The sequence below is a fragment of the Hippoglossus stenolepis genome, chromosome 16 (assembly GCF_022539355.2).
Source record: "Hippoglossus stenolepis isolate QCI-W04-F060 chromosome 16, HSTE1.2, whole genome shotgun sequence".
Lineage (NCBI taxonomy): Eukaryota > Metazoa > Chordata > Actinopteri > Pleuronectiformes > Pleuronectidae > Hippoglossus > Hippoglossus stenolepis.
In genome coordinates this window covers 12223831-12245532 of record NC_061498.1, presented here as the reverse complement: position 1 = coordinate 12245532, position 21702 = coordinate 12223831, and the positions used below count along the sequence as shown (strand labels likewise).

Below are 21702 nucleotides of genomic sequence, written 5' to 3'. Positions count from 1 at the left end.
AGTGAGGGTGGAGCCAAGCAGCAATAGATAAGCTAATGTAAGTAAGCTGCTGTCTTCACTGGACTCACTCACTTGTAGTTTATTCACACATGCAATGTGCAGTCGCATTTGATCATTCATCCTACATAAATAAACTGACTTGGAGACAGCGTCAGCCAGAAAATACAAACACTGTATGAACAGATCATTGAGAATGTTGGTCTGAGTGATCAAATAAAAAAAGAATAAGCTAGCTTGTGATTGGCTGGTGGGTGTAACCCTTAATATATGGAGCAGACAGATGTCACTTGTTACACTGGTATGTTATCTCACTGACTCCTCCCAGAGTCAAGCAGCTGTCTGAGGACAGCAGCTGGAGCAGTGACCCTGTTTTACCTACGTATATATATATATATATATATGTATACTCATATATATATATACACAAGTGTGTGTGTATGTGTGTGTGTGTGTATATATATATATATATATCTAAGTACACATATTGGAAAAAAGTGTAACATACGTTTTTATATGTGTATGTTACACACATATATACATATACATATGTATATATGTGTCACCACACACCAATGAGGATATTAGCAGTAATTTTGTATTTTTTACTGTTGTGTGGTTAAACGGTCAAACTCTCATATGAACGATATAGGTTTTACTTACTTTTCCTGCAGAACCCCTAAGAAGGGTGGAACTGGCTCCAAGGTTGTTTGCATCTATGATCAACATCATGTGCAGATATCAACCTGTTGAGCCACTTTTATAAAGAGCGACAATAATAAAATACCATCATGTAAAAAGTGACCACTTGTTCTAGAAAGCCACAGAATAAAGATCCCTCACAGGCTTCCAAAAGAATGTTAGTTATTTTCTGTTGGCAAAGTCATGAGGAAATGAATCTTTAATATATAATGTTGTTCATATTAAACTTGATGATACTGATGTAAAGAGTGATTTTTAAACAGGCAACTTAAGCTTAGACAGCGTGAATGGGTTTTAGGCCCAATGATGATCGTCATGGATCTCAATTATTAAAAAGTGCACAGGGATGTGCTGGAGTCTGAGGTAAGAACTACGGCGCCCTCTACTGGAGTTTCTCCAACATGAACCTCAAATAATATATAAAATATGAGTTAAACATGATTTTACTGAAATCACATCAAGATAAAAGGTTTGTTTCTGCTTTCCCATAAGAGACACATTTTCATCATGAGAAACTCGGCTCTGAAACTTCTTTTAACCATATTTTACACGACTGGGGACGATTTACATGCAAACTAAAGAAATACTGAATGAACGCAAGAGAGACAGTGTGGTCCACATTTATTTATATTTTTTTTCCAAAAACACACGAGAAGCAACACAAACTGGATTTTCAGATAAACCTTCATAAAACAGCAACTTAAGAGCTGTGTGGTTATGTTAAGTCAGCGTGAGCTTAAAAATTCTACATGTATAAAAAGATAGATACTTAAATTAAAAAATTGAAAGTTTATAAAAGTTGAATTGCTTAAAAGTGGAAATTAAAATTGTGAAAAAACTTTTAAAAAGTAATAGAAATTTTGACATCAATAGCCTGTGCACGTTTGTTCAAAGAATTTGATTTTAGGCAGTTTATATTGACATATATTATTTTGAAATTCATATCTTACATGTCACGTCCGTTATAGACCCCCGATCAGTCACTTCCTAGTTCCCTGACGAATCTTACCGTGGTAGAGGTGGCTCCACCAGCGCCTTCAGTCGTTTCTCAACAAAGTTAAATCTTTTAACTACAGAATATTACAAACACAGACACGCTCTAATCTTTCTTTACAACCATCCTATTTACCTTCAGTTATAAAAAACAAAACAAAGACCAAAGTACCGTAGCCTTCAGAGAACAACACAGCCTGTGTTCATCCTATCACCACATTATACAGTTTGTCACAGAGCTGATAGGAGAAATACATCTTTGGGAAATGTCGTCGACTCATAAAATAAAATTTTGTCCTCTGGTTAAAAAGGTGTAACTGCCTGGGAATTAAAAATCACGATCCTTGGACGTCATGAATTTAAAAAAAAAAATCTATATCAAAAATACTCTTGTGTAAATAAATCCTGTGTATAAATATTGATATATTGTTGAACTGGTGTTTTCTGTGTTGAATTTTTGTGGCACCAATGAGCTAGTTGATGCAAGGACACTTATCTGATGTGAGAGAAGTGGCTTTTGTTATTCCAAATGACTGTGATGGTCACACATAACGATGCTGCTGTGGAACAACCATTGCATGAATTACATTGACAACATATTGCTTTATAGAGAAACTAATATGAGATTGGTGTGAAATAAAAACAACTGTATAATGTGATTGTGGTGAAGAGTTTTGATGGTGCCACTAAAAACTGTGTCGACAGCTGGATTATTCTCACCCTACACTGATGTTTATACAGAACTTTCTGTGTTCACTTCTTCAGATTGTGCCACACAAGAAATCCATGTTTTTAAGAAGCACTGTGATAAAAACTAAAAAAAGAAAAGACGACTGTGTACAAAGAGCAACAGGTAACAATGGTGCAAGCTGTCATGTAATTATCTGCACATTATCTTGAACTTAAATTATGGAGGGTGGAAACAAACAGTCTAACTCACATACATACACACACACACACACACACGCACAAAAACACAAAGTTTCTTAATTACACAATGAAATAAAAAGATCACACTGTGATATGAGCAGTTGCAGTGGATTGGCTGTTGAGATACAGAAGGAGCGTGGTTTATTTCATTTCCCCGGAAGGAGGAGACGAGCCCAAGAGAGGAGACTTAGGTGTAACCTAGTAAAAAAACAAAACAAAAGTATTATAGATGAGAACTTTTATGTAATTTCAAAGTGTCAGGCTATTCAGTAGCTTCTTAGTCTCGAAATATGAACGTTTTAACTCATTTTGTCAATCACTTGTAATGCTCTTTGAATTGTATTTAATTTATTTGAAAGGTGCTATGTAAATAAAGTTGTACTGATTGATGTGCCATGTATACTGCAAAAAATCAATGAAACAGCCTATTGATGAACCTGGTTTAAAGGAGAACAACTTCATATTCTGTACAGTTACATTTCCTGCTGCTGTAAAGCGAGAATTCTGATACATTCATGCTTCTATGATTCAGATATAAACATCATTTCTGATGTTTAGACGATTTCAAAAAGTTAATTTGTGCAAATGTGATATTTTCTTGTACCTTTAATCTTCGACATCTACAGTTCTTCTTTAGTTTATGATTTCCTACAATTCCCAGAACAACCCTCTCCACTCCCTTTAAAAGCTAAAGAAGTAATTTGGCTGCAGTACATTGTGCCTCACTGAGGCAAATGTGAGTGGACGGACGAATTTATGGAAAATCTCTCGTCTTTGACAGATTTAACTTGTTGTAGAATGTTGGCATAAAGTGGTTCATCTAAAACAAATCACTTTAGATGACACACTTGTGTGTGGGAGAACACTCACCGGAGAAGGAGGCTTAGCAAAGTTGAGGTGAGCGTACAGAAGAACAGCGATGTCGTTCTGGCTGGCCTCCAGGGCGATGGACAGCGCAGTACTGCCGTCCTGTAAACACCACAACAAAGCGATCATGGGTTGGTCCAAAAAAAGAGATAGAGGTAGGAAGGGAGGATACTAGGCTTACATTATCGGTGAGAGTGGCATCACACCCCGGCACAGACAGTAGCTGACGCACAATGTCCACATGACCATGTTCACAGGCACACATGAGCGCTGTGGAGCCGTCATCATCGCGGATGTTGACCTGTGCCCCACAGGAGAGCAGCGCCCGCACCATGTCCCCTCGGCCATGGCTGACTGCTAGCATCAGCGCTGTCTGACCGGCCTACAAAACACACATCATTAAAAAAAATGTAACATCATCTTCAACATGTGGAGCTAAATTACAAACGTTTGTTTACATGCTGCAGTGTGCATCTGCACAGCAAACCCTGCTCTGCATCGTGAGAAACAACACCTGTAGACACTATTACAGCTCTGATATGTGTTTGGTTGTGTATGGAGATGCAATACAAGCTAGTGAGCAGTAGAGGGCACACCTGGCTGGCCTTGGCATTGACGTCCCCTGTGCGCAGCAGCTGCAGGACGGTCTGAAGGTCACTGTCAGAGTGGAAGGCAGCGAGAGCTGTCAGCATGATGGCTGTGTAGCCCGCCTTGTTCTGCTTGTCAGCATTACATAGGCCTGTAATGTGCACACGGCAATCAGTGTGAGAGGAGACACAAAAGCAGCACAGACAATAACAGGGATGAAGTACTTACTGGAGAAAGGATTCTATCAGGACACTAATGATCGATGCAGTAGAATTTGTTCAATTTAAAATATTAAACAAATCCATTAAAATTCACATATTTTGATTTCAATCAAAGCTGGATCATAATTTCATATTATGTTTTGTCAGTATTTATTTCAAAATGTGAATTTTAAAATTTTTTAGTTTCAGGAAAAACACAGAAAACATAAAGCAGGTTATTCACATCCAGGCTAAAGTCAGTCTTGTTTTATCTTATCTCTGGTATTCTCTGATTTCTACTAAATTAATTTTAGTCCTTCGGAGGCTGCAAAAGCGGATAAAAGTAGCCAACCATACAATGGTAAGAGCAGGTGATGTAAATAGGAAATCCTCCGTAGACCAGACCATCTACATTTTGGCTTGACTACTCGGCCTACAGAGGCAATGCATTGTAACACAGCTAGATGCAAACACAGCTCACCAGTGTCCAGCAGCAGCTTCACCACGGGGAAGTTGGAGTGGGAGACGGTGTAGTGAAGCGCCGTGTTCCCATTGCCATCGGCCATGTTGATCACAAACTCCAGCAGCTGACGGGAGACGGAGGCGAAGGCGTCCATATAGGCCTTGACGACAGCCGTGTCTGCGGCTTTGTGACAGGACACGCGCAGCCACTCCTGCAGCACGGTGGTGTAGGCCGCTCTCTGAGGTCAGACACAATGAGGACACACGGTCACTTGAGAGACAGGTGTGGAAATGCAGACTGAGCATCACAAACAGACCTCAGAAGAAACATACAGGAAATGTGCTATTTAATGCTGAAATAAATGTTGTTTATTTGCTTTTCTCTACTAATGTGTGCTAAAGACAAATCAATCCGTGAGGTGTTTCTGCTTGTTGCTGGCACTAGGTAGAGCGCCTACACCAAGGCCCAACAGTCCTCTTAAACTCAATCGAGCTACACCTAATTTCACACACTCATAGATATCAGTTGCCTTAAGGTGACAGATTTTTTTCATCGAGAAAAGAAAATCATGAAAAGAAAACTCCTGGATTCGCTCCCCGTAATCTAGATCGACGCCAAAATTGAATGTGTTCTTTCATGACTCATCCTTCCATCAAGTTTCATGGCAATCCATTCAGTTATTTTTGTGTAATCTTGCTTACAAACAAACAAACAGACCGGGGGGCGAGAACATAACCTCTTTGAGAAGCAGTATTGATTGTTGTTATCATGTTTAATAATCTGAATTGAACACGTACTGCTCCTTGTTGGCTGAAGGCATTGGATTCCCCCAGGGCTTTCTGCAGGGCGCTCAGAGCCGACATCAGGCCGTCACTCAGCTCCAGTCTGAGAAAGACAAAGAAACGACACACTGTCAGTCACTGTCACTCGCAGCTTGATGCTCACAGACAGACTGTCTGTTTAACTGTATGTTTGTTTACCTGACTTGTTTCTCTGATGCTGTGTCAGTCGTGTCGCTTTCAGCTGCTGGATTTGACTGCGATTGGCCGGAGAGGACAGTGGCTTCTGACTGGACGGTGTATTGCTGCTCGGTAACCTCAGTGGTTTTAGTGACACACAACGATGAAGAGAAGGTAACTTGCGTGGAGCTTTGCCCAGGAGACGGTTCCGAGCTCGATGTCGTGGAGCTGATCTCCGGTGTGACTGTGTGCATTTCTGATGACTGGCTGGTGGTCTCTGTGGAGGCAGAGTAGTTTGCTGGACACGGAGGAGTCGGGGTGGGGCCAGAGGCTGGTGGCTGTGAGGCACATTTTTGCACAACAGTGTCCGTTGCTGGTGACTGGGACACTGTGTCTGGCAGTGTTGCTGTTGCAGACTGGCTGGGGCTCTGCTGTGTTTCTGGAACGACGGCTGGTAGTTCGGCGGCAGTCTGCTGAGGTGCACTGTTGCTTTCTAGGGGCTGAGAGACCACAGTGTGGGTTGTTTGCTGGTGCAGGACGGAGGATTCTGGCAGTTTTTCTCGGGCCTCGTGATATTCACTGGAGTCACTCGCCTCATCTGAAGTCTCACTGCTGCTGTCGTCTGATGATGTGGATTCATAACTGCAAGAAAACAATACGATCAAAAGTCAAACTCTAACTCAAACCTGTTTTACTATCGCACATAAGCAGAAAATGCAAATACACTTTGTAACTCAGGCCCTGTTTAGTCCTGGTATTAACACGTGTCCTGAGAAATCAGATCATAAGTGAAAAGCTGAGATATGTCTGTTCTAAGTGTATTTGTGCATGTGTGCATGGGTGTGTGTCAGTAGTGAGCCAGGAGAGGCCATGTAACTCAATGTGCATAGCTTTAAAATGAAATAAGATTTTCTTCATTTCAATCATTATGTGGTGGTCCATGTTAATACAGTTATACTAATACTAAGGTGGCACAAATAAATCAACGTATGGGCACTGAGAAGTGTCAAAATACTTTAATTCATTTTGAACCTGTAGCAGGACAAAGGACGTCAGCTGAGTTGCCGGTGCTTCATACAGTATGTGTCCCAGGATGCATTTGTGTTCACACAGCTAAAGGATTTTGGCCACATGCGTCCTAGACCGTCTGAGTGCTTGGATCTCAGGACGCATTTAGGTGCATTCATACCAGTGCATAGTGTTGACCACTTGTGATTAGACCACTCAGGATCGATGTTAATACCGGGTCTGAACGGGGTCTCTGACCCTTGGTGAGAGCAAACGATGTGTGGAAGAATTTAACATTCCAGATCTAGGATGAAACTATTACCAGGGAATGAAGTGCCTGCCTCAGCACTAAGGGAATGGAAATGACTGACTTGTGGTCTGTAATCACTGACACTTACCCTCCATTGACCCCAATAAACTGCAGGTTTTTCTTAGTGGAGGGAGACCCTGGTTCACCCTCTGCTTTCCGCTTCATGATGGACCTCAGAGACTGAGGAGACGAGGCTGGAAAAGACAACAGTAATCACACATACAGCCGGTAATTAAAACAAGTTAGAATCATTGTGTTTTTAACAGAGCACAATCCAGTTACCTGTCTTGGGTCCTTCTTGTGACTGGACAGCCTCTGTGTTTGTATGCAGGTGAGTCTCTCCTCCTTTAGATTGCATCAAACTAATCTGAGTTATAGATGTGCCGACAGCGATGGCAGGACTAGCCACAGGGACAGAGGTGGACAGCTCGCTCTTTAGGACGTCGCGCACCTGCTTGGAGCTGACAGCGATCGGTAGCTCAACCAGAACATCTGTGAGACAGAGACACAGTCAACTTTCGAACCTTAACTCATCAATTGATCAATCTTATAGAGGTCTACAAATAAACAACATTTTTAAAAATGATCCAAGGTTTGTTTTCATAAATACAATCCAATACAACAATAAAATGCAATATGTACACAATTCTGGATTATGATATCCAGTCTGAAGGTCAGAGAGGTGCTGATTCACTCTGTGGTATTTTCTCAGACTCAAGTTAAATTCAGAGTTGTTTCTAAAAGTGATGTATATTCCAATTTACATACAGAGGTGACAGAAAACATCAGGGGCTCAAAAGCTCACTGACACAAGCAAAGAACTTGCTTCATAAAAGCCTGCAGCATTGGACTGTATTTCACTGTTTGGCTATAAGTAAAATGGTAACGCTTATTCTTGGTCATACACTACAAGGTGGATCCTGACCTTCAGCTTGTCCTATGTGGTAGCCCTCTGAAAGTCCACCAGCTGGGAGGGGGGAGGGGGAGCTGCAGGTCTCTGCACGGAGCAGCGTGCCCACCTCTACCACTGTGGGCTGCTCCAGTGTGTACACCTGGATTCCCACAGTCCTCTGCTGCGTCTGTTGGGGCTGCTGTGTGAAGCTGACCAGAGTGTGCAGGCCGCTGCCCTGTGGCTCCTGCCAACCCATGCTGGTAGCCATGACCGGATGCTCTGCCTGAGGAGCTTTCTGGACTGATGCGACCTGCTGCTGTGCAGCTTGCAGCTCCTGCATTGTCCTCTTTAGCTTGCCCTCAAGCTGACCCACTTGATTCTTAAGAGCCTCTTTCTCAGGCACCAGCCCCAGGTCCTCCTCCCGAACCCCGACTCCCACCTGACGAGTGCCCCTCGAGGCCTCTGGTCCCACCCCGACAGTGCGCACTTCCCGTTTTGCATCCGGCCGGGCTCCACCCACGATTACTGTGTCCTCAATCTCACACCCAGAGTCTTGTTTAGGGCCCTCTGGCGTAGTGGGAGACAGTGGGCCTGCTGGTTTGTTGCTGCTTTTAGCTCCAGTGCTCTGTTCTTCTTCTGGGATGTCGATATAGAGCTCCCCTCTGGAACGACCTCGGTTAAAACTCATAGTGTGACCCAGGAATTTTTGGCTCTTCAGCTGGACGCTGAGTTGCCGCTTCTCCTCCTGCAGCACAGAGATTTTCACCTGGAGCACAGGGATGGTCTTCACCTGCTCCTCCAGCTCCCTTATCTTCCTGAGGGCTGATGCCATCTGCTCCCTGACATGCTGCAGGTGGGCTGGTGTTGGGGTCACCGGGGTGGACAAGCCAGAACTCATTGGGGTGAAGGATCCACCTCCACCATGGGCCCGATTGAAGCTGTGTGCACTGCTGATGGAGGTGTTAGAGCCTGCCACACTGCTGTGCATGCTGCCCAGGTTGGAGAATCTACGCCCCTCTTTCTCCTCTTCCAGTTTCCTGCGTGCATCCAAAAGGGTCTTCTCCACCCGGGCAGTGCTGAAGCTGGGTCTCTGCGTCGTGTGAAAGCCTGGAGCACAGTAGGAGAAGGAGGAGTGGCGGCTGTCCATGCTTGTGTTGGAGCACAGAGATTCCGTGGACGTCCACCAGGAGCCGGCATAGCCATAACCACGGGGCAGGGAGCCATAGCGTGGCCGGCGCTGGATAGGCACCCTCTTAATAGTATTTCCCTTCTCTATGTCGTTCACATATTTGAGGAAGTCCAGATCCAGACGGTAGCCATAGGGGGTCTCCACTGAGTAGGGCGCCTCCTGTTCTTTGCCGTGCAGGGAAGGGGGAGCAGGTGGGTTGAGTTTCCCTGAGGGGAAGGAAATCAACTTTAAACAAACGGAAATCTGCGTCTAATCTTGGGCTCAGACTTTAGAAAATAGCATTAACTCTGGGCTACTGTGTGTTTATGTATGAACTCTGAAGCAATCTCCAAATTAGGCACAAAATGGAATCATGCAGTTCCCCATAACCCTACCTGGAAAGTGTTGGGATATCGTAAGTACTACATTACTTACAAGTGGACTTGACAGTTTATAAAACATGAATATGAAATCAAAATAAATGTTGGTTGCACCTGGGAAGCCGGGGTCCATATGCAGCACCTGAGCCATGATGAGCCTGTGGCTGGTTTTCAAACAGTCATCCACCAACTCTCACCTGTGGAGACAGATTGAGTTTGAAATTAGTAACAAGCATTTCAATCCATCCATCCATCCATTGATCCATTATCTATACATCTTATGCTTTGAGGGTTACGGTGGGAGCTGGAGCCAATAGCAGCTAAGATTGGGCGAGAGGCCGGGTACACCCTTGACAGGTCGCCAGCATATCGCAGGCCAAACACACAGTTACAGTAAACCGGAGCACCTGAAGAAAACTCGGGATTCAAACCGGGAACCTTCTAGCTGTGAGGAGACAGTTGTACGTACCAACTATTAAAAATAAGAAATAACAAGAACAAGAAGTTCCTTCTCTTGCAGAAATAACAAGACAGGAGTTAATAATGCATGATTGCGTATGCCCACTAGAATCCTGATAAGATCAGTGTTTAAAGTGTTTACACTGTACAGATGCGAGTGCTTCACTACATGTGGCTCCTATTTGACCAATAACTTATTGCTTTTTGGTGGGGGGGGGGCATTTTGATCTTTTTGTATTATGCTCAGAAAAATAGTTTTTCTGCTTCGTTCACTACCTCATCCCCCGCCTTTTATCCGTTCATTTTTCGCTGTGCAGCGGGTCGCAGTCGATTGTGTGTTTGTTTCTGTTCTTAGCATCGAGAGAAGAAGTTTCCTGGCAGCGGCTAATTCCAGGACCGAGGGTTTTGAGACTGCCAGTTACAACCTTATTAGGAATCATCTGCGCACACGCTAAGTTCGCCTCTCGAATCAGGTTTTACAGACACTCTCTGCTTTCTCTCCCTCGCTTTCTCCACATCTCTCCCCCTCCTCCTCTTTCCTCTCTCTTTATGCTTTTTCTGGCGATTTCTCCCCCTCTCTCAACATCAGCTGACGATCAGGAGGTTTCAGCCGGTCACTGTCTCTCTCCATTTCCTTCCACATAACTATAACAAAGAAAGCATAGTGAACTGCTGAGAGTATACTAGAATGCATTTTTTCATACCAGAAACAAAAGATTCTGGTTTTGTTTCCTCCCACAGAGAGAAACCCAGTGCCGGTGATGTCGTAGTGGCTGTGCCTCTGAGTTTGTGTCTGCTTGGAAAAGATTAACTTTCTAGGTCATCACTTTGTGGGAACTGGTGGATGTAATGTTTAAGCCATCCACAGAGTCAGCCAGTTGAACTTGGTTGCAGACTTTAAAGGCCTAAGATCAAAAGTCTGGACAGCAAACCTCCACTTTGCTTTTTATTTAGGACACACTCAGTTCACTTTGGTTTAAAGCTGCTTCTTGTGACCCTCATCACTACTGCTGGCTCAGTGGGAAAAGTAGGACACTTGGAAACACTGACTGAACTGACTTGGTATTTCTAAAGTCCTGTTGTCCGTCTCGGTGTGATTTTCCCTTATCTGTGTCCCTTCAGCGCCCTCTCATACCAAGATAGCCACACACACACACACGTACACACAGTCAGGGATGGAAATATTCTGTGTGCACATACTGACCCTCCCATACTAAGTCAATAAATCAATGGAATTAAAAGTATTTATGATATTTATTAGTGCTGGACAATATAGCCAAAAATGGTATCAAGATACAATTTATGTCAATATTTATCACGATAAATGTCACAAAATGATTTATTTCAAGTAAAACTTTATTGTAGTAGAGCTTGTCAGTGGGTGATTTAGATCTGTGTTTTATTGAAGTAATCTACTTTCATTGCTGAATGACACAAACAAATGGGCTAACAGAGAGAAGTCAAATATATGCATGTATAATAGGAGAGAAGAAGAAACTTGCTACACAAATTCGGGTTGTACTGGAATTTACTCTAAACTTAACTCATGGTTCAGTTTTTCATCCTATCATAATACATGATATCAACAAGACAGTGTTTCTTCATAAGAGGTCACCAGTTAAAAATAGCTGGAACAAATATGACCCAAATATGACAAAAACTTGATAAACAGCTCTTTTTGTTTTTACAAATCTGAGGTTGATCAATTATTCTTCCTCCTCACTGTGCTTTCTCGTGCATTATATTGATATCTATATATTGGGCTTTTGTTATATTGCTATTGGTGAAAATTATATTGCAATAATTGTGGATATTGTTTTATTGCCCAGCCCTAATTCCAATCGTACATTTTATTTGATAGATCTCCAATAGTTATATATTTCATCTTCCACATATGGAATTAATCAGACGTCCCATTTGTACATTTTAAGACTGCTTTACATGACATCTAAACACAAGAAAAAAGATTTAGCAAAATGGAGGATCCAAAAAACACAAGATCTCAAAAGCGCTCTTTCCTCTCAGTGTTTACACTGATCTGGAATAATTTCACAACACATTAAAAAAGAAGAATTAACAGCAACTCCAGGAGGTTTTGGCTGCCTGCCGCCATCACACACTGTGAGAGTGTGTTTATTTTCAGTATGGAATGAGAAGTGTGAGACGGATTATGTGCTGTACGGTGCCGTGTGCGTATGACTTCATGTGTGAGAAAGTGAGAGTGGTTGGGAGTGAGACAGCATGAGTGTGTGTGTGAGAAAGTGAGTGTGTACAGGAGGGTGGAGGACAGTGCTGACAGGGGACAGTTGATGAGATATAATTAGAGTCTGCAGTTTAGTGACCGACCATCCCGGCGGTGCGGACATGACAGATCACACGGTCCGGGCGATTCCCCCTTTGACTTCCAAAAAGCAGTTTTCTGCTCCTTCAAATTATATCTTCACTCTCACACTCCGGTGATTCTCTATACTTTTTTCGTCATTGCCTCTCTGGGTGCCCTTCCTCCCCTGAAAAAGAAAAAATCGTCCACACCACCGGGCCTCCACATCTGCTTCTCCCACAGTGGGTGTTTCCGATGTGTTAGCATGTGTGTATGCATTTCCCCCTCAGTGTGAGTGTGTGGTGAGGGTTGGAGGAGTGGTTGACCTTCCTCCCTCTCTCTCTCTCCCCCCCTCTCTCTCTCTCTCTCTCACTCTCTCTCTCCCTCCCTCCCTCCCTCTCTCTCAAACAGGGTTCCTTTGAGATGACATCTGAACAGAAACCAGTGTGCGCCCTTCCCCAGCGCCGTGCTTCTTCAGACGACTCTCCCCCGCGCCAGCCTCGTCCAGGACAAACGCCGTGCACCCATTTCGTCAACCCCCACACCTCCCGCTACAGCTGCATACCATACTAAAGGAAGTTAACATCGCCTGGTGTACTCCCTCCCATTCCCCTGCTATTAAGATTAAGGCACCCCTCAGGGGGTAAGATGCAGGTCATCCAGCACAAATTACACGTCTGCAGTGTGTCCTGTAAAATGTCACGAGAATAACTGCGCGTTACCCTGTAGCTTCTCTGACCTCTATCAGCAGCTGATAAAGAGATGTGTACATACAAGGAAGCTTCAGGTTAATTTATCTACAACCACAGGTTAGCAAGCATAATCTTGTGGATTAAAAACTGGATTTGATGTACAGTCTGTATATACACTGTAGATTCCTGTGTCTTTGGTGCACCGGAGGATAGAGACCACCCAGAAGAGTGATTTAAAATGCCAGGCTTCATTTCGAGGTCACTTCACCCGCGTTCATCAAACCCATTGCATCCATTCATTGAGTCACCTAATTATTATTGCCATTGCAAAGGATTAGGACCTCAGCATTGCAAAGTCAGAAATACCAATTCTTCCCGCCACCCAGAGTTGATTTTTCCACTGCTGACTCTCTCAGCCTTTGGTGATTGCTATTCTGCTCAAGCCTGAGAATGGTTTGTGAATTAGGAAAAGAGGGATTTATTTTTCCGCATCATACCAGCTGCTTGCCCTGCGAGAAAGTGACGGGATCTCTCCTCCCCCAAGGCTCCTCGCTCTCCCTTCCTTCTCTTGCACTGTTACAGTCGGCACCTGTGGGGGGAGACGAGAAAAAACTCAAAGTTGGACTTTTTGCTCAGACAAGTGCAAATCACATGACAACAAAAAAAGATATCCAGACATAGTAGTCATCAGGGGTAGACAGTAATAACCAATGAAGGCGTGTACCTCTGTTGTCAGAAACTGTGACAGGTTACGAAAGAGTGGCCCCCGCAAGACTATAAACACAAGGTTGCAAAGACAGAAAAAACATCCCAAAACATTCCTGTGGCTTTGACTGACAAACCGGACGTGAACAGTGTGCCCCCATGGGATGCTAGTGACTCTCCGACCTCCTCGTAGAGCAACCTGGGTGAAGACCCTGTGCAAAGTAGCTCTCCTTCTCTCCCAGCTCTCTGCAAACTTTCCCCCACCTCATTCCTTTCTCCAATTCAAGCTTCTCTAATCAATTCAAGGCTGGGAGCCTCCCTGTCATTTGACTGGGCAATGTTTTGTGTTTTCTTGCCTCCCAAATACATTGGCACATACACACGTTGATACACACCCTCCAGTTTGGTAAGAAAAGCCATCATCTGCACACATTATCTCGAAAAGACTTAAGGCTAGACTGATTTCACGAGCCTTGTAAATGCGTTCCCTGCTACTTGCTCAGCGTACATGTCCACCAAGATAAGCTGCATGACCGTGTCTGCTGATTCTCACGCCTCGGCTGCGGCTGCTCAGGGTGATGTGCGAGCGCGGAGGACATTTTGTTGGAGGGCCTCGCCGCCTTGAAAAACATTGTAACCTTTGCGTAACATCATAACAAGATGTGCTGTTGTTCGGGCCATTGTTTCATATTGTTGTCATGCCGATACCAGAGAGAGTTGAGGGGCAGAGGGGGGGCAGAAACAGACCTTTTGGACTGGAACGACAGCCAAATCACAAAGAGCCATTCATTCTGCCTCCAGTTCCACAGCTGGTTCTAATATAAAGCAAGGAGGGGCATCTTGGCGAGAGAGAGAGAGAGTGTGTGAGTGCGACAGAGAGAAACTGTGTGTGTGTGTGTGTGTGTGTGTGAGATTGTGTGTGAGTGTGTGTGTGAGTGTGCGGCGAGGAAATTTGCCTCAAAACAAACAAACAGTTGATGAAGTGCCGTTAAGGACCCACACACACCGACAGAATCTGGAAATACAGGGAGCAGAACCGATATCTGGATTCATCAGTGCCCAAGGCTCCAGGAAGACTCACTATCCTTTCTTGCAATAATGTGAGATACTGTACAAAACACATACCAATCAATACGTCCCGATTGTAACTTAATTATTCAATATCAAAAATGACTCTCAAATGATGGGATTTAAGAGAGTGAACGAAGCCTGCCGGAATACTTGTGTGAGACGAAAGCCAAACATTACAGCAGACAAGTTGAACTCCCATCGACTCCCACATGGCGCAGATGAAAACACACAGATCCCCCAACACGGTCCCAGGCCTGAACACTCCCACAGATCCACAAACATCGCTGCAGCTTTTAAGTTGATTTATTGAGGTGAGGGCACGGTTGATGTGAAAGCCAAGTGATTTAACCGTTTTTAAATTGTCTGTCTACACGATGATAAATTTGCCAGAGTGATGATAGATTTTTTGATTTGAAAACATTGCAGCAAAATGCAGCTTTTCCTTTTCCAGCTTCGCAAAATAAAGGTTCTCCGAATTGACACAGCTTCACCGGCACACTTCAAACCAAGCTGATTGATGTTACAAAACAGAGATGAAGAAAGGGTTACAGGAAAGGGAGCTCCATCTTTCTATTCCCGAAGGATCCCGAAACAACCCAGTCACTTCCTCCCAGCCCAGGAGAAAGAGTAACAAGGAGAAGGAGAGCGCAAGTGAGCAAGAGGAGGGGGAAAAAAGGAGCAGGGGTAAGAGAGGGAGAAAGCAGCGGAGAGCAGTACAGTATGTGAGGGAGGGTGGGAGGAAAAAACTGAGTGGGAATGTGAGGAAAGAAAGGCACAACTCCAAGCGGAGGGGGACAAGAAAAAAGAAATGCTGCTGAGAGTTTTAGATGGAAACTTCTCGAATGAGAAGACCATGACTGTTCTCTGATCTGAACTCCACCAGCGTGAATCACTGCAAATCCAGCTGCTGACATCAGGACAGAGTCTACTCCCCTTACTGCAGGGGGAACATCAGACACATGGGGCTGCAAGGAACCGCTCACAATGAGTAAATAAAGTTTCAAAGGACCTTTCCTCAAAATCTTAAATGGCTCCGCCTAGAAGATTACCATCATTTGTGCATTCCACTCCCAAAAATAGGCCGACAATGGAGAATCCTTCTGAGAAGCTGCACTTTGTTTAACTAAAAAAAAAAACTGATTGTTGTTTGGAGGCCACAAAATCCTTAAAATAGACACGCAAAAGAGTTTTAAATGTTACACTGAGATCACAGCAGGAGACACGGTTGTTGCTTCATATACGAGGACTTCTCTGTCCTCCTCCTCACCCTGCAGAACAGATGGCTTCATTCAGCCAACTGGTCCTGAATGAATAATAAATCAGGAAATTAAGCGTCATCTAATTTCTCTCCTGAAGAGCAACAGAATGCTAAATGTAGAGGCAACAAAAGCCATTTGTCACCAAGCGTAATGTGGCGGGCGGGGGACGTCACTGCTCGATAGACGGGGGCCTTCGTCATGTGTACAGAGGCCAGATGATCTCATATCAACATGGTTAACACAGCCAGCTCTTGTGTGGCGGATGGGACGTGTGGTTTTCTTGGGGCTCTGAGCTCAGGACAAAGCATAACCCAATGGGACGTCTCCTCCAGGGTTTGCTGCACATTGAGGAAAAAGCCCTGTTTTTTACATTAAGGAGTGGTGGTATGGAGGAGCAGACGGCGCTGGGCTGCAGAAGTCTGGTGCTGGCTAGAGTACGGCCAAAGGGAGGGGCCGGCGAGCTCACATTACTCCTGGAACAGGAGCAGAGTAAACACTCGCTCAGGCTGCTATTGGTCATTGTGCTGACCTCCAACAGGAAACTGAGCAAGGGTGGGACTGAGCGGCAAGGAGCGGCACCGGAAAAAAGAGACACGCGAGAAAAAGAAAATTTGGGGGGAAAATTCCTGTTCAGTTGTGGAGGTGGGGATTAAGAGTGATGCCTAGCAGAGAGGCTGAACTCTGCAAGGCTTTGAGGAAACTCTGGGGGTCTGGAGGGGAGGAAGACAAAGTCCAGACAGCAGTCAGATGTGGCGGAGGGCTGGTCAGGGAGAGCTACTCCGGGGGTTAGAGGGTCAGTTGTGTTGTGGTACAGAGCGGACGGCAGCGCAGGGCAGAGGAAGTAATCTCACTGAGGCGGCGATCTGGTTAAGTGGTTCCCTCTCTGGGATCTTATCAATTACTTCCTGACTCAAGGAGAGTCGTTGATGAGAAAGACTCAGTGTGCACGTAAAGACAACATATCACCAACTACTCCAACATGTTTGTGTTCTTTACCGGACAGAACAGTCCATCTTGTTTTTCTGAGTGATTAGTTTTTTTAAATGAGATAAGGTCAGATTATTCAAGCAGATAAAGAATTACTGACTCTAGCATCTCAAAAGATTAGACCATATGTTCACTGAAACCACTTCTCTGGTTCCTCCAATCAATACAGTTAAGTGAGAAGTTAAGTATTAACCCCCTTAATTAATCCTCACTGTTCTGACCAAATCAGACTAATGTTATTACAATAACACTGAGCTGCAAGTTTATCCCTCTCCTATAAACTAATCCACCTCTTATACAAATGTTTTTTTGCTTAATTATCTTCAAATTGTGTTTCTATAGACTGATATGGGAAGAAAACAGAATATTTGGGTTTTTGCTCCTTTCTGATTGGAATGTGGTTCATAGGAGGAAACAAAACTTGACAGCATGTAAGTATCAATAACCTTCATTACCTCAGCCAAGGAGGTTAGTGTCATCTGCTTTTGTTTGTTTGTGGGCAAGATTACGAAATAACTACTGGGTGGATTACCAGGAAACTTGGTGGAAGGATACGGTACGGATCAGGGAAGAACCTATTCAATTTTGGTGCGGATCCGGATCAAGGGACGGATCTATCAAGTTTTTTCACTTTCTTTAACATTTTTGTTGATTTCTCAGAGAATAATTCATGGATCTTGATGGAATAAAATCAGGCATGTTTGGGGGACTGATATTTATGAATATGTCCAATTTGATCCAAATAAAAATCCAGATCGAGTGAATTCTAATGCTGTTTCGTTAGGAGACTGTTGGGCCTTGGCGGAGTTATGCAATCTACCGAGTGACATTCTGGTTATTTCAAGCGATGAATAGAAGTATTGCTGTCTATCGTTTTAACAGAACAGATCATTCATCGTGCAGTAAAACTGTCCCAAATAGCTAATCCGTAGTTGCCCCGAGACAGTGACGGACAGGTTGAGGGTGTAATTTCATTAGCTTCGCTAAACCATTTAAATGCCCGGCGTGTGGCCCAGTGTGCAAATGGGGTTTATAACCCTGCATTCCATCGCGGCACCCCTGCGTCCAAATGCTGTGATGAGACAATCACATTCCAGCTCAGGAGAAGAGAAGAAAAAAATATTGTAGGAAACTCCAGCTGCCGACAAACCTGATCAGAAATTCCCAAACTTGCAGCCCTGGGGGAGAGACTCCCAGGGGTCTCTGGTGGGATTCCAGGGGTCCCACAGAGGAAGAGTCGGCTTTCACTGTTATTACACTGACTGGATCTCAAAACAGTGAGGAGTTATACACTTGCCAGTTTATTCGCTCCACCCAGCTAAAGCTATTACAATTCATCCGGCCTCCATGAATGGTATAATGTTCAGTTTTTGGTTTTTAACCATACAGTTGTCTAGTTGTTGTGGTTCTGTTGAACTGTATTGCAACATGAGGAAAACCCCAGGAGACAAATGATTGGAGTCCAGAGACTACAGCCTGTAATGGCACGAATGACAGGACAGAGCCCATTTTAAATGCCACGCAGCTGCCACAATCGCTGGCTGTATTCGCTAGAAGGTGATTTAATACAGGCAGCAGCCCATTACACAACAGCAGGACAGGGGTGTATTGTATGATGCAGTGCAACAGGCCGATGACTACACCCCCACATCCTGCCAAGTTCTGCACAATTCATCAAAACAACATCTGATGAGTTGACTGATGATTCCGGACAATGTGCCACACATGTAATACGTCATGTCACATCGTTAAACATACAACACTTGTGTTATTCTGGGAGGAAAACGTGGATTCGTGAATTTTCCCCTCTAAATTACTTCATTAAGGGAAATCAGAGAAGGCTCCCTTCAAGAAAGCAGCAAGTATCGCCTGTGAAAGTGTGATTCATTAGAGGCTTGGTCTTGTTTACCTTCCTCCTGCCCTGCTGATACACAACTCCACCGGACCTCATCCGTCTTCTGAGGACACAAACTCCCCTGAGCCACCGCTGACCAGCTTCGGGCGGGGAGACGAGCAAAAGTGAGGGGGGCAAGGAGCAGCATGGAGGAGCTGATGAACATCTGGAACTAATGAAGAACTTGCAGAATGCACAGACCCACCCTCTCCCACGAGTCTTCATGCAGTCTTCAAGTGAGCTTTTCACTTTTGCTTTTTAACTTTCTGTCATTAAATTAAGAAATGGTCGGATTGCAACAACAGATCAAGCCGGAGGCTTATGGAAAAAGTTTCATAATGAAGGACACAAACACCCAAATGTGTTTTGCTTGGTTTTGGAATGACTTGTGGGATCAGATTTGGCAATGCAACAATATACAGTAGGATTCTCTGCTGCAACTCGGTAAGTTAAATCAAGTAAAAGTTTAGATCACGTGGAAAAAAAGCCCAATAAATAAGGAAAATAACAGTGTGCTATGAATTTGCTGCACAGGGACACTGTGCAGCTTTTCTGCAGAGAATTCCTCTATAAATAAAAATATCATAATAAACTCCCACTTCAGAATGACAGAGACACTTTGAGCAGCGTTAGAATTTGTGTTTATATCATCATTGTTGTGATAATAGAGATTTCCACGGTAACGACGCGTCCCTGAGCCCGAAGCCTCCAGTGATGCTCCGAACAAAAAGACACGCACCGGAGGAGCGAGCGTGAGACTCCGCGGATTTATTCCTCTGAACGAGACGAAAAACGAGGGAGGAAAATAAAGGAAAACCCCGAATGCGAAGCAGTGATGCGAGTGCGAGGAGGAGAAAAAGCCGGTTTGTGGGGATAAAGGCGCCGTTAGTCCGGGGACAGAGGACCGGGAGGAATGGGCAAGGATCACAAAAGAAGTCCCACTCAGCACGGAGCCTCGGCTGACGCGCTTTGAAACGCACTTTGACAGAGAGAGTCACGGACAGCGTTTAAACACCGGAGCCGGAAGTTTCCCCCCCTTTAAAATGAAAATGTGTTTTCATGTTCTTACCTGAACCCGCGGACGCTCTTTCTGCAGCCTCGGCCCAGGAGCAGCGCTCACTGACAGACACACAAAAACACCGCAGACGAGACGCTGCTCGGAGCCCCGCCCCTGCTGCTCTTAAAGGGCCAGCACTGGTCTCACACAAACACACACACAGTCACTACACACAGTCACTACACTTACACACATATTACACAGACAAACTACACAGACAAACTACATAGACAAACCACACACACACACACTACAAACGGCCACACTACACACGCACACAAACACACAGTCACTACATGCACACACACACAGATTACACAGACCAACTACACACACAGTCACACACACACACACAGAAAAACTACACAAACAAACTTAACAGACACACTACACACACTACACAGACACAGACACAAACTACAAACAACCACACCCACACATACACACTCACACATACATTACACACGTGCACAAAACACACACACACACACACACACACACACAAATTGGCATAATACATTCCCTAGCCCCTTACCCTTACCTTAACCATCCAAACTTAATTCCTAACCCTTACCCAAATAAAGTTATTACCCTATCCTAAACCTAATTCTAACCCTAACCCTGAAACCAAGTCTTAACCCTCAAACAGCCCATTGAAAAAGTAAGGACCGGCCAAAATGTCCTCTCTTTCCAAAGATGTCCTCACTCTGCAGGGTCTATGCTTAAAATGGCCCTCGCAAAAGTATAAGTACAGGAACATAAACACACACAGTCCACTTCTGTCAAATACAGGCTCTGAGGGCAGGGCTGCTCATCAGGGGGTCCTGAGCAGGATCGGGGGCCCGTCACACACATGCAAATGCGAATATTGCAGGTCAAAGTTCACTAAAGTTCAACTCCACACGGAGCCATGCTGCGATTCGCCTCACCACAGGAAGCAAATGCTTTATTCGCCTCCTCGCTCGCACAGATAAAAAGTGTGTACCGGAGGTGAAGGCTCACCACTGTTACACTTGTGTGTGTGTGTGACTGGGCCCTACGTTTGTGGGACCTGCCTCCCAGTGTGTTGACCACCCTTATAGTACATACATATATTATAGCACACACTTATAACCCTTATTAATATGATTGTCTTAATCATTATAATTAAACCATACATAAGGTCTAATCGTTTTAAATGATAAAATGTATATATATATATAAATGTACTTTTCCGGCTATAGATGTTCTTCAGCGGGTAAATATCAAATTAAATAACAATATTCGGCTATTTTCACTATCCAAACCACAAATCGCTTGCTAACTGAAGGGTTTACCATATTTTTCCGTGGAGCATGTCCACTGAGCATTGGGCGCTTGTTCCTGGCACACGTACATGCCCACAGTTGCATTCATACTAAAAAGGAGGGTCCATGTCAGTCTAGTGTTCCACACGTGAAGCTGGAGCATGCACAGTTGGCACTTACAGTTAGTGTGGTCACAAATTTTGGGCGGCACACGAACGTCCACAGGGGTCCAAGCGCAACCCGGGTGGATGACGACATTTACATCACGAGAACCATAGCAGAGCCCAGCTGACAAACAAACGCAGACACTTTGAATTCACCTTAATGGGAGGAGGCCCTCGCTCTCAGACACGGGCAGAGTTACACTGTCACTGTTGCCAGTTTTGGATCGAATAATTGTGATGATCCTCGATTGCGGCCCTATCAAAGAGTCTAAATAGCTATTTTTATAATTGCGAGGCCCTATATGCAGCTGCTGATTTGACTTATTGAACTGGCTCTGTCTGGGGGATAAA

At 44.4% G+C, this 21702-nt stretch overlaps 1 protein-coding gene across 1 annotated transcript; it reads right to left on the bottom strand.

Moving 5' to 3' along the window:
- Window positions 1-1303: 1303 nt before the first annotated feature.
- Window positions 1304-20042, bottom strand: kank2 (KN motif and ankyrin repeat domains 2). Its single transcript, XM_035180625.1, has 13 exons — window positions 19914-20042; window positions 13426-13517; window positions 9572-9654; window positions 7943-9304; window positions 7300-7509; window positions 7106-7211; window positions 5721-6341; window positions 5538-5625; window positions 4759-4978; window positions 4086-4228; window positions 3671-3871; window positions 3493-3591; window positions 1304-2820 (listed from the first exon to the last, which is right to left on the bottom strand). Exons 3-13 carry the CDS (start codon window positions 9606-9608, stop codon window positions 2764-2766), a joined length of 3144 nt encoding a protein of 1047 aa, XP_035036516.1. The 5' UTR covers window positions 9609-9654; window positions 13426-13517; window positions 19914-20042; the 3' UTR covers window positions 1304-2763.
- Between the last annotated feature and the right edge of the window lie 1660 nt (window positions 20043-21702).

Excerpts from the sequence above, each read along its gene's own strand:
- kank2 (XM_035180625.1), bottom strand. The coding sequence starts at position 9,608 with ATGGCTCAGGTGCTGCATATGGACCCCGGCTTCCCAG. Across the intron at positions 4,979-5,537 it reads CCTTCAGCCAACAAGGAGCA|AGAGCGGCCTACACCACCGT; the intron begins GTACGTGTTCAA and ends GTCTGACCTCAG. Across the intron at positions 2,821-3,492 it reads TTGCTAAGCCTCCTTCTCCG|GTTACACCTAAGTCTCCTCT; the intron begins GTGAGTGTTCTC and ends TTTTTTTACTAG.